Source organism: Cyanistes caeruleus, chromosome 2 (genome assembly GCF_971803275.1).
Source record: "Cyanistes caeruleus chromosome 2, bCyaCae1.hap1.1, whole genome shotgun sequence".
NCBI lineage: Eukaryota > Metazoa > Chordata > Aves > Passeriformes > Paridae > Cyanistes > Cyanistes caeruleus.
In genome coordinates this window covers 16,801,020-16,812,032 of record NC_141702.1, presented here as the reverse complement: position 1 = coordinate 16,812,032, position 11,013 = coordinate 16,801,020, and the positions used below count along the sequence as shown (strand labels likewise).

Here is an 11,013-nt window from a genome sequence, read left to right as displayed (position 1 = left end):
GAAAGGAAATGTTTGTTTTGTCTACCTTGCTTTGTTGTTCTCTGAGTCTGCATCACTAGCTTTGGGTTACAGAAAAACTTAAACTATGAATATATTCTACATGTGTGTGATTAATAATGCCTGATGTCAGTTTTGGCATACATTATCAGCACCATTTCAAAGACAAACCTACACTTCTAAGAACCTAGCATCAAAACCCAGAAAGTCTGGCTTCATGTGAAAGTCTGTGTAAGGAGAAAGGGCAAGCAGAGTTTCTCAGGCAGGGTAATCCTTCACCTGGACAAGCAAAGGCTACACAATATTTAGGACAGGCACGTATTTGCACCCTGATCATTAATATGCAGTAGCGTCTTCTATATAAGAATTTCCTCTATTCAGGACTGAAAAATTGAATGCTTTATAATTTCTAAAATAATTGGAGCAGCTACAAGTATGCATTTTCAGTCTGCATGTATGGCAAATCCAAAGGCTGCTGAAATACAAATAATATACCAAACAAAACAGCATCTATTTCTAAAATTTATAAATTTATAGAATGCATAAATGATACAATATATTAATAATATTAATAACCATTAAAACCATTAAACAGTGTGAATAAAATATATTTTTAGAAGTTTTTCTTTCTATAACCTTGTAAATACAGACTGGATATAGGAACTACTATATTTTTATTTAGAGGACAGATTCATTGATAATTGCACTTGCTTAAAACAGAAAAGTAAGTAAAAGTGTTTTAAATCAAATTTACATTTTCAGCTCTTTTTTTCTGGAAATGCAGCTTTATTTCTGACCTCACAAAGGCTTATGCATATATTTAGTTTTACACTTAAGAGTAACAATAATTAAACTAATGTACATGAAAATAAAGTAAAAATAAAGTCTTGATGTAGCCTTTCCCATTCAGCCTGTTCAAACACCCACACAAGAAAGAAAAGATTAACTGAAAAGGTGCAATCATACCCATTGCTCAGAATCTCTGTGGTTTTTCATTTTACATTCTCTCAAAAGATTACTAGTTCTCATTAACAAATATTAATTGGATAGAGAAAAGGTTTTGTAAAAAATATTTCAGTGATCATTTATAAGTTGTTAATTTTGGGTTCGCCTCAGATTTCTGTTTCTCATTTGCTGGCATTGTCTGGTTTCCCTCTGAAAATAATTGATATTTCAGTTGCATATATAAACAGACTTGGACTTTATTACTTGCAGCCCTTGGTGTTTACTGGCAGTCATTTACAACAGGTTTTTTTCCAGGATGCCCATCACAGCAACAGCTGCTCATCCTCTATTTCAAAGAAATACCACACTGGGCACTGGATTTTCTGTTCTTAAATGTTATGATAACTTTATTGTTTTAGTGCTGATGATATATAAGCCTCTCCTTGGGCATCTAATGCTCCTGATGCAGTGCAGCAAATTTTGGTACACAATGGATTGGGGAACATGTTCTCCTGATGATGAAGATGCAACATGATAGCACCTCAAAATGTCCTGGTGTCAGAGAGCACTCTGAGGTACTTCATGCAGGACTGCAGTATGTTTGTTTCTTTACTAAGAATGCTGAATGACATGAGTAGCATTTTGCCTTATACAGAAAAGTATAAGTACAGTACAGTAGCAACCACAAAACAGATAACCTGCACAGATTACTGTGGTCAGAATAAAACCATATTCAGTATTTCTGTGAGACAAAAATCACTGTGCATTTTCAGGTACCAAAGCCACTGGGGCAATAAAAAGTATCTTTTAAGTGCTCCTACACAAAAGTTACTTTCAAAAAGCACAGTGTTTCTTAATTAGTTGTAGAACAGTCTTGAGAACCTCTTCCTTGGAGGGGCTGGCATCAACCTCTTGGCATGCAGGATTCACCATCCTTCTGTATGACTCTTCAACTCTAAAACAAAACAAGAGAAATTAAAATTCAAAATGCAGGGATATGAAATGAAATTAGACATCAGTCTCAGAATACAGTGCTCACACTGCAGAGACAGAGGATAGAAAATCTGAGGCTAAGAATGAAATCTACTGCAAAGAACAACAAACCATTAGTAACTATTACAATGTAAATCTCAAAGCACATAGTTTCCTTGACATTGATTCCCAGAGCTCCAGATTAATTAACATGCATTGTGTAGTTATATTCATTGACTGATCTCATCTTTGACTCACTGGATTACAGAGTTGACTTATCATTCAACCCCTTCCTCTGATCAGCTAACCAGATGGATATCAGGATAAAATTCAGGATGAAAATTTCCTCATTTAGGCTATAAGCATAATGCAGAGCTCTCCCACATTTAGTCTTTGAGGGTGTGAATGAGGATGTGAATATTATTTTCTATGTTCCCATAATGCCATTCAGGACAGAAGTCACAAGACAAATCAAGGAAGATTCTGGATGTTCTCATATTCAGATTGACATAATTAAGAGGCAGAAATAACTAAAGGCTTTCTGACATGAATTTGAAGTAACAGAATTAAAATGTAAAAGATTCCTAAATGGCAGTATGTTCCCTAGCTAACTCATCCCTCTGCAGGTCCCACTATATGAGCTGTGTCCACACAGTTTCTGTCAAAATTAAGAAACCACAGAATCACAGAATGTTAAGGGGCTTGAATGGACCTTAAACATCATCTAGTCCCAATCCTCTTACCATGGGCAGGGACACCTCCCACAAGACCAGGTTGTTTAAGGCCTCATCCAACCTGACTTTGAATGCTGCCAGAGTTGGGGCAACCACAGTGTCTCTGGGCAACCTGTTTCAGTATCTCACCACTCTCATAGTTAAAAATTTCTTCCTAATAGCTAGCCTAAATTTCCCCTCTTTCTATCTGTATCCATTACTCCTTGTTCTACCTCTATAGTTCCTGATGAAGAGTCCCTCTCTGGCTTTCCCTGTAGGCCCCTTCAGATACTGGAAGGTTCCTATGAGGAACCTAGAGAGGTGTATACTCAACTATCTCTTTTCCAGGCTGAACAGCCCCCCTTTCTCAATTTGTCTTCATAGAGAAGGTGCTCCAGTTCTCTTATCAACTTTGTTACCCTCCTCTGAGCTTTCTCCAATAATTCCATGTCCTTATGTTGGGGACACCAAAACTGAATCCAGCACTCTAGGTGGCATCTCACAAGAGCAGTGTATAGGAGGAGAATCTCCTCCTTCAACCTGCTGGCCATGGTGCTTTTGATGCAGCCCAGGGCACAGTTGGCATTCTGGGCTGTGAGTGCACATTGCCAGCTCATGATGAGTTTTTTATCAACCATCACCCTCAAGTCTTTATCTGCAGAGCTCTCTCAATCAGTTCTCCATCCAACCTGTAGATGTGCTTGGGGTTGTCATGACCCAGGTGTAGGACACTGTACTTCCCTTTGTTGAATTTCATGAGGTTTGCACAGGCCCACCTCTCACACCTGTCCAGGTTCCTCTGAATGGCATCCCTTCCCTCCAGTATGTCCACTGCACCACACAGCAAATCTGCTGAGGGTGCACTCACTTCCACTGTCCATGTCACCGAAAAGATGCTGGATAATACCAGCCCCAGTAGCCACCCCAGGGGACACCACTTGTCACTGGTTCCCATGTGGGTAATAAGCTGACAACTCTTGTGTGCTGCCATCCAGCCAAGTCTTTGTTCATTTAATGGTCCACCAATCAAATCCATGTCCCCCCAATCTGAAGATGAGGATGTCACATGGGACACTGTCAAACACTTTGCAGAAGTCCAGGCAGATGGCATCAGTTGTTCTTTCCCAGCCACCAGCGTTGAATTTTCCAGGCAAAATCTCTCCTTTGTAGTGCCACTTTGGCTGCTGCCAGTGACTATTTTTAAGGTCTATCATCACCAGAAATGTAAAAGCCTAAAGGTAGATTTCAGCCCTGCTTGTAGATATGGCAACCAATATTCAGGTGTCTCAGCTGAGGTATCTACATGAACATTGGGTATTTGAGTTTCCACCTTAGACAAAGATGATCTAATCAATACATTTGGCAGAGCCTAGACAGCATTTTAGCACACCCTGAAGCAGGATACCTAGGGTGCCATTCAGTTGCTTAAGTAAATGTACCAGTACTGCTTGAGATGCTCTGGAATATCTCATTTAGCTTCCAGTTCCTAGCCCAGAAAGTGTCCACGGGTTCTGAAGCAATCTCATGTCAAAAGGCTTTAGATACTTAAGTTTAGACCACAGAGCTCCAAACAAGTGGTATATTAATCACTTTAAAGGCACCATTGAATGTATTGGCTACCTGACACACTTTGCACAACAAAATACATCTACAAGAGGATGTTTGAATTTTATTCTCTTAATCTGGAGCTCAATTCCAGAATTTCCTGGGGAAGCTCTGTGTTTCAACTTCTTGCCACCCAGTCCTGGAACTTTTAAGTCCACCTCCTTCATGACCTCACTAAGAAAGATGCTAAAATAAAAGCAGCAAAGCAGAATACAAGTATTTTAACTCAAAGGTCCTTTACAGGACAGTTAAATTATACATCTGCATCTTTCAAACACTTTCATTTAGAAGTGACAGAATTTACCCTCCCTGGAAGCCATGCATTCTTTCCAAAAAAACCAAAAACTAAACAAAAGCTTAGACAAAGGGAATTCTTGTCCCAGTAATGTGAGAGGCACATTTGTTATTGATCCCACAGGAGCCAAGATTGCCTCCAGCCTCTTATTCCCCATTAAAGGGTACCTTTGGCGAAACAAGCTGTTAGCTTCCAACTCAGCTTCCTCCTTTGTTTTCTCCAGCCCCCGATGCTGAAGTCTCCGGACTCGTTCTTCAGGGTCAACAGTCAGGAGAAGAACAAGGTCTGGTTTAAGCAGATCTTCAGGCCACTGATACACCTCATCTTGAGCTGGTGGAAGATCCTGGACTTTCCCACTTGTTTCAGTGGCAATTGTGTAGGCAGCTGTGCTGTGCCAGTATCTGCCAGGAAAATACAAAGAGAAATTTTAAAGAGAACATTAATTCTTCAGTAATATAGGAGACAGTTGGCACTATTACAAGCCAATAATGATGAGATAGGTGACACCATGGCTTTGAAGGAAAGTCCAAATAACAGTCCTGTGCTATCCGTAATTTCTTATCAATGATAATACTCAGTACACTGTTCAGAGTTAATGTGAACTATTAATTAAAACTATGTAACCACTGTTTCAGATACTACTATCAAAAGAAAGTATCCTTATCTAATGAGACAGGTCAAGAAAGTTACAATATATCTCAAAATCCTTTACTCTGAGTCCCCTTTTTTGTGGTTCCCATCCTACTTAATGCAATAGATTTGGTAGAGAACATGCAGTCTTTACAAACTTGTGAATGAACCCAGCCATTACTAATGTTACTAATTTCATTTGCATTTAACATTCTCCCCACTACAAGGCACTGTGTTTGATAGATCTCAGTGGATTTGAGGGTGGTTGAAAACAGCATTCACATGCAAACAGCGTATGAGTGTGTGTGTGTGGTAGCAGGAGGTTACACTACACCTACTGAAATAAGCCAGAGGGCTCAAAGTACATCTAGACTTTTTTTATTAACAGTAATATTGTAGACTGCCTACAGTTAGGGAAATAACACAGAAATAACACAAACCAACCCCAAAAAAGTGGGAAGCATATTTCTGGCTTCAAATTCACAAAGAGTAAGTCTACCTAAATCTCAGTCATTCCAATCCACCCATATCTCAGACACATCTCAGAGACAGCCATGACCAGCAGCCCACAGTCTCTTCTGGTTTGTCACAAAACACTGGTTTATCTCAGGATGCACAATCTGTGCCTCCACTATTCCTAACTGAATATGTGACAATTTTCATGTGTCCTAAATCTAGTTATGAGTATTACACTGATTGAAGGTCCCCATTTTACTGTTATCATTAGTGTTATCTTTAGAAGATACAATATTTATCCTTCTGCAGAGTGCTTCCAAATAAACCCTAAACAAACTACAAAAAACCCAAAACAAAACCTCTGAAGAAACACAATCACTGACTGCTTGTAACACTGAACAACTTGTATGAGAGCACTGCTATAAGAAAGCTTCTTAAATACACAAACCTGTCTATGATCACAGGTGCCTGAGTGGATGCTTTCGCTATCTCTGAAGCCAGAATGTAGTTGCCCGCAGCATAAAATGCTCTTTTAATGGGTGTTGGCTCATCATCAAATACAGTCCTCCACTGGCTGATGCAAGCTGGTGGGGACCGCAGCAGAACTCCATTCAGGGTGTCCTTAACAGCCTGGGTCACTGTGGTTTTGCCTACATTTCATTTACAGAAGGAAACATTCATTATATTGTTTACCAGACACACCTGAGTTTTAAAAACTAAAAAACTCTCCTGTCTGTTCATGAGGAGCACAGGCTCTGACATCTGAATAAGTAACCTGAGCATCTTGTCATAAGGTTTCCAGTGGAAAATGATTCTGAGTCTGGTTGCAGGAATTATTACTCCCCTTCCTGCTCTCTGGGCCTTCCAGCCCTTCATTTAGCCAGCTTTCAAGTCTTCACTCCTTTAAATGCATTAGGTGCATGGCAATTTCTCTACATATTCATGGAAATTTCCCTATATATTCATTTATAATTTCCCTATATATTCATTCATAATATTTTTCTAGGTTGCATTTTATGTGAATGTTGCCATGCTGGTCATCCAATTCCTTCTTTTTATGAGGATTTTCAGTTCTCTTTAAAAGACAAGTTAGAAAACAAAGCTAGTCAGAGGCAAGTAATATTTCTCTCTTAGACAAATTGCGAGCAATTTTCCAGACTACCACTATTTTAGTTCACTTGTTTGAAAACTGTCCAGTAAAAGTGTGTTTCATCATCTGCACAAGAAATTTAATTTTCAGTACTCTACTCTGTATTCTTTCATTTGCATAGGTAAGGAATTAAACCACTGAATGTAAATCAGCATACACTAGTCTTTTACAAGAGAAGACAGATTGGCATTTGTAATTATTAATTTCTTATCTGTCACAGGTTTCTGAGATTTTTTTAATATTATTTTAAAGTCTTATGCCTAATATAAAACATAGCAGATGCTCCTTTCAACAATTTCTCATCTGTGGTTCTTCAACCACACGTCACTCTTACCCGTGGCATCCAGCCCCTCAAAAACTATGACGGGAAAACCTCCTTTTTTTTGGTGCCCTGGGCATTTCTCCAGCAGGTCGAGCACCGCTTCAGCCTCTGGGATCCGTTCTGCACACTGCAAGGAGAGACATGGTGTCACAGAATGTGTTGGGTCGGAAGGGACCTTTAAAGACCATCCAGTCCGACCCCAATTCAGAGCACTGGACCATCCTAAACTAGATCAGGTCTCTTAGAGCCCTGTCCAGCCTGACCTGGAATGTTTCAAGAGATGGGACATCCATCGCCTCTCTGGGCAGCCTACGCCGGTTTCACCACCCCCCTCATCGTAAAAACCTTCCTCCTTACATCTGGTCAGAATCTGCCCTCCCTTGGTTTGCCCCTCGTCCCCGCCGCCCGGCGCTGAGGAGCCAGCGGCGCTCACCTGGAGCTCAGCAGGAGCTCACCTGGCGCAGCCGCTGCCGGAGGGCGCTGCCGGAGGGCGGCAGGGCTCGGACCACGGGCCGGGAGCGCGGTGACCCCGGGGCGCAGTGCCGCAGCATCGCCGGGCCCGGAGCCGGAGCCGGAGCCGGGAGCAGAGAACCGGAGCCGGGAGCCGGGAGCCGGGAGCCTGGAGCCGGGAGCAGAAAGCCGGGAGCCTGGAGCCGGGAGCCGGGAGCAGAGAACCGGAGCCGGGAGCCGGGAGCAGAAAGCCGGGAGCCGGGAGCCTGGAGCCGGGAGCCTGGAGCCGGGAGCCGGGAGCAGAAAGCCGGGAGCAGAAAGCCGGGAGCAGAAAGCCGGGAGCCTGGAGCTGAAAGCCGGGAGCTGAAAGCCGGGAGTCGGGAGCAGAAAGCCGGGAGCAGAAAGCCGGGAGCCGGGAGCAGAAAGCCGGGAGCCGGGAGCAGAAAGCCGGGAGCAGAAAGCCGGGAGCTGAAAGCCGGGAGCCGGGAGCAGAAAGCCGGGAGTCGGGAGCAGAAAGCCGGGAGCCGGGAGCTGAAAGCCGGGAGCAGAAAGCCGGGCCAGCTGCAGAGCGAAGCGGCGCCGGCGGAGGAGGAGCCAGCGGGAAACGAAAGTGGCTCGGCCGGCCGGGAAAGCGCCGGTCTGCGGGGACCGGCCCCGAGCAAGGAACAGCTCCTCGGAACGCCCTTCTGCCTTCCCCGCCCCGCCCGGTGGCACCGGGCTGAAGGGGTCCGGTCCCTGTGCGCGGATGGGCGCCAGCAATCACGGCCTGAAAGCTCCCGGCCTCGGGATCCCGTCTGCCCGCCCGCCAGCAACAAAGGGTCACATTCCCACCGGCTCTGGTGGCTGAATCCTCTGATCGTCTAAAAACAAATGTAAAATTAAAAAAAAAAATTAAAATAGAAGTGCAAATATGCTCCACTGCTTAGGACTGGCCCCAAATGACCAACAAGTCCTAGCCAAACTGAGCTACTTTGAGTTGCAGCACCCAAACAGCACTGGGCGGTCAGGCATATCAGTAACTTGACCCCATTATTTGGTTCTTAAGTGCCTTGATAACAAGACCAACAGACACAAATAATTTTGGGAGTAAACTGGACTTTTATAAGCCTGTTTTCATAATTTTGCAATGGCCAATTTCAGCTTTCATCAGCTCAGAGGCAGGAACCAGAAGCACTGCAAATAACAATAGAACTGACTTAGTCTTGTGACAGGTCCTGTGAGTAATATTGCTCAAAATGCAGTTTTTGAGTTCTCAAAAGATGTAACTTAAAATACTGGATAATCTGCATCTCTGTAGAAAACTTCTCTTTTCCAATAGCTGGAGAACTGTGACTTAGAGATATCTAAAGTTAAACTTCTAAACATGTTTTCTGAACTAATATACCCTACACGAAATTCCTTGGAAACTTGTCTTCCTCTGGTCATCCCAAACAACTGCACAAATACCCTCTACTTAGTGTAACTGCAGGGAGAGGGGAGCAGCTGGTAGGAAGTACCAGTTGTAAATCATCTGTACTAGCTGGAAACCTCCCATTCCAAAGGAGCTGATGGAAGGCTGGGCCAGAGCCAAAACTGGGAACATAGCCTTGGAAGCGCTTCAGTACAGTCCCAGCATCATGTACCAAAATTAATTTGTTTTTTCTTAAGCTGTTTCATACCTGAGAACTCCAGCACCATTCCACATCACTCAAACACATGGTATGGATACCAGAAGACACAGAGTAAAACGTTTTTTTTTATACAGGAAGCCAATAGACCATAATAATATGCATTGAGTAGGAGCTCTTCTCAGCCAATATTTTCCCTGGCAAAATGACATGCTGTACATATGCCTGGCTTATCCATGGTCCCTTCTCCTAGTCCTCCAGCCTTCACAGTCACCGAATTAGGAATGTTATACAGTACATCCTCATCTGCCCCTTTCAGCACCTGTTGTGGACCCTTGCTCATGATGTTGCCTAAACCTCTTTTTGACTCTGTGATACAATCTACCTCCACAAACCCCTGTGATCTCCAATTCCAGAAATGCTATTGCTGCATAAAAATGTTATGAGTTTTAAACTCACACCCTACCTACAAAAAGTGTCCCTTCTAATAATATTACTGATTTTGGTGAATAATAATTCAACATTCAGTTTATTTATTAACTACTCAGATTTCCCCTTCCAGCTTTTTCATGTCAGAAATGACAGCCTCCATTCCTTGGTAAGGCAATTGCTTCATCCCCTTGATTATTTAGAAACAAGGATAACTTCTTTAACTGTAAGGTCCTGCCAAGGTGTGGATACCTGAACTGGACCGCTAGTCAGGTTTTGGTCACACTTACAAAAGTTTCAGAGACCAGCAGAATAATGAAATCTACCTTGTTTCTGAGTGATACTAAGCTTTAAGCTGACTTTTTTTTCTCTGCTGCCTCTCACAGATCCATTGATTTCAGAGGAGAAGCAACAGTGACCCGAGCACAAGTGCCACTGCTGAGCTCAGCATCAGGTACACAAGATTTCAATGACTCTTTTGTATCTGCACTGCCTCACCTTTATCTATACTGAAACCTATCTGCACTTTTCTGTTCATTTGTTTGCTTGAAGTCCAATTGACTTGCAGCCAAGTTTCATTTCAGAAGCACTTGTAAAGCTGGCCATTTCCCTCACTGAGCTCTCAGCTTGTTTCTCTTGTTTTTTGTGAGGGTTTTTTGTTGTTGTTTATTTGTTTTGTTCGTTTTTGTTTGTCTTTTGTTGTTGGTTTTTTGTTTTGTTTTGTTTTTTTCTCCAATGCTACTGTTGCCTTTCTCTGCTGAACAAATAGAAAGCACTTACTTTCATTTTCCTTTTTCCCTTTTCCTGTCTCACTGCCTTGATATGACTTCGTTGCAACCATTCCTGAGCCAAGCTGGTGATGATTACTTCATTTATAATGAGCTTATGAGATCATTCATAACAGGCCAATTATGCCTGTTCTGCCAAATTACTTAAAAGTACCCTCTTGCAGATTGTAAGTAAAAATATAGGAAAATATAGGAAAAGACAATTGTCTTTTTTGCCCTTTGGTTGTATTTATAATCAGTGGAGACAGTATGACTGAGTTTTGGAATTAACCTGTGTTAAGCATTTTTCAGACTCTTTACAAGGACCTGTATAATTTTGTCCTCTGAATAATATGAAGCAATGTTGAAGAACAAATGTGCTAATTATGTACAAAACACTGTTCAGGAGCATTTTCACATCTTTCCCTATGTCCACTGTGTTACATAGGGATGAGATACAGACACAACAAGAGGCCATATAAATATTAAAAATTTTGATCCACACAAAGTGTAAAAAGAAAAAAAAACAAACAACAGGAATTGATTAGCCTGTAACTTAAAAATATATCTAAGTGTACAGTCCACTAAACAGCTGATACACAGGCAGAAAAACGCTTAAGTCAAAGGCACATAAAATGTTTAGATATATAGAATACATGCAAATAAAACTGCTCT

The 11,013-nt window shown here is 42.1% G+C and overlaps 1 protein-coding gene across 3 annotated transcripts; it reads right to left on the bottom strand.

The window, feature by feature from the left end:
- Nucleotides 1–506: 506 nt before the first annotated feature.
- Nucleotides 507–8,391, bottom strand: CMPK2 (cytidine/uridine monophosphate kinase 2). Of its 3 annotated transcripts, none has more exons than XM_086875924.1 (6): nt 7,761–8,128; nt 7,541–7,704; nt 7,098–7,212; nt 6,062–6,263; nt 4,695–4,928; nt 507–1,897 (listed from the first exon to the last, which is right to left on the bottom strand). In XM_086875924.1, the coding sequence occupies exons 2-6, from the start codon at nt 7,634–7,636 to the stop codon at nt 1,777–1,779; spliced, it is 768 nt and encodes a 255-aa protein (XP_086732050.1). In that variant the 5' UTR covers nt 7,637–7,704; nt 7,761–8,128; the 3' UTR covers nt 507–1,776. The 3 variants fall into 3 exon arrangements, with proteins under 3 accessions (XP_086732050.1, XP_086732051.1, XP_086732049.1); XM_086875925.1 differs by having other exon boundaries at nt 7,541–7,801; nt 7,977–8,128; XM_086875923.1 differs by having other exon boundaries at nt 7,541–8,391.
- Between the last annotated feature and the right edge of the window lie 2,622 nt (nt 8,392–11,013).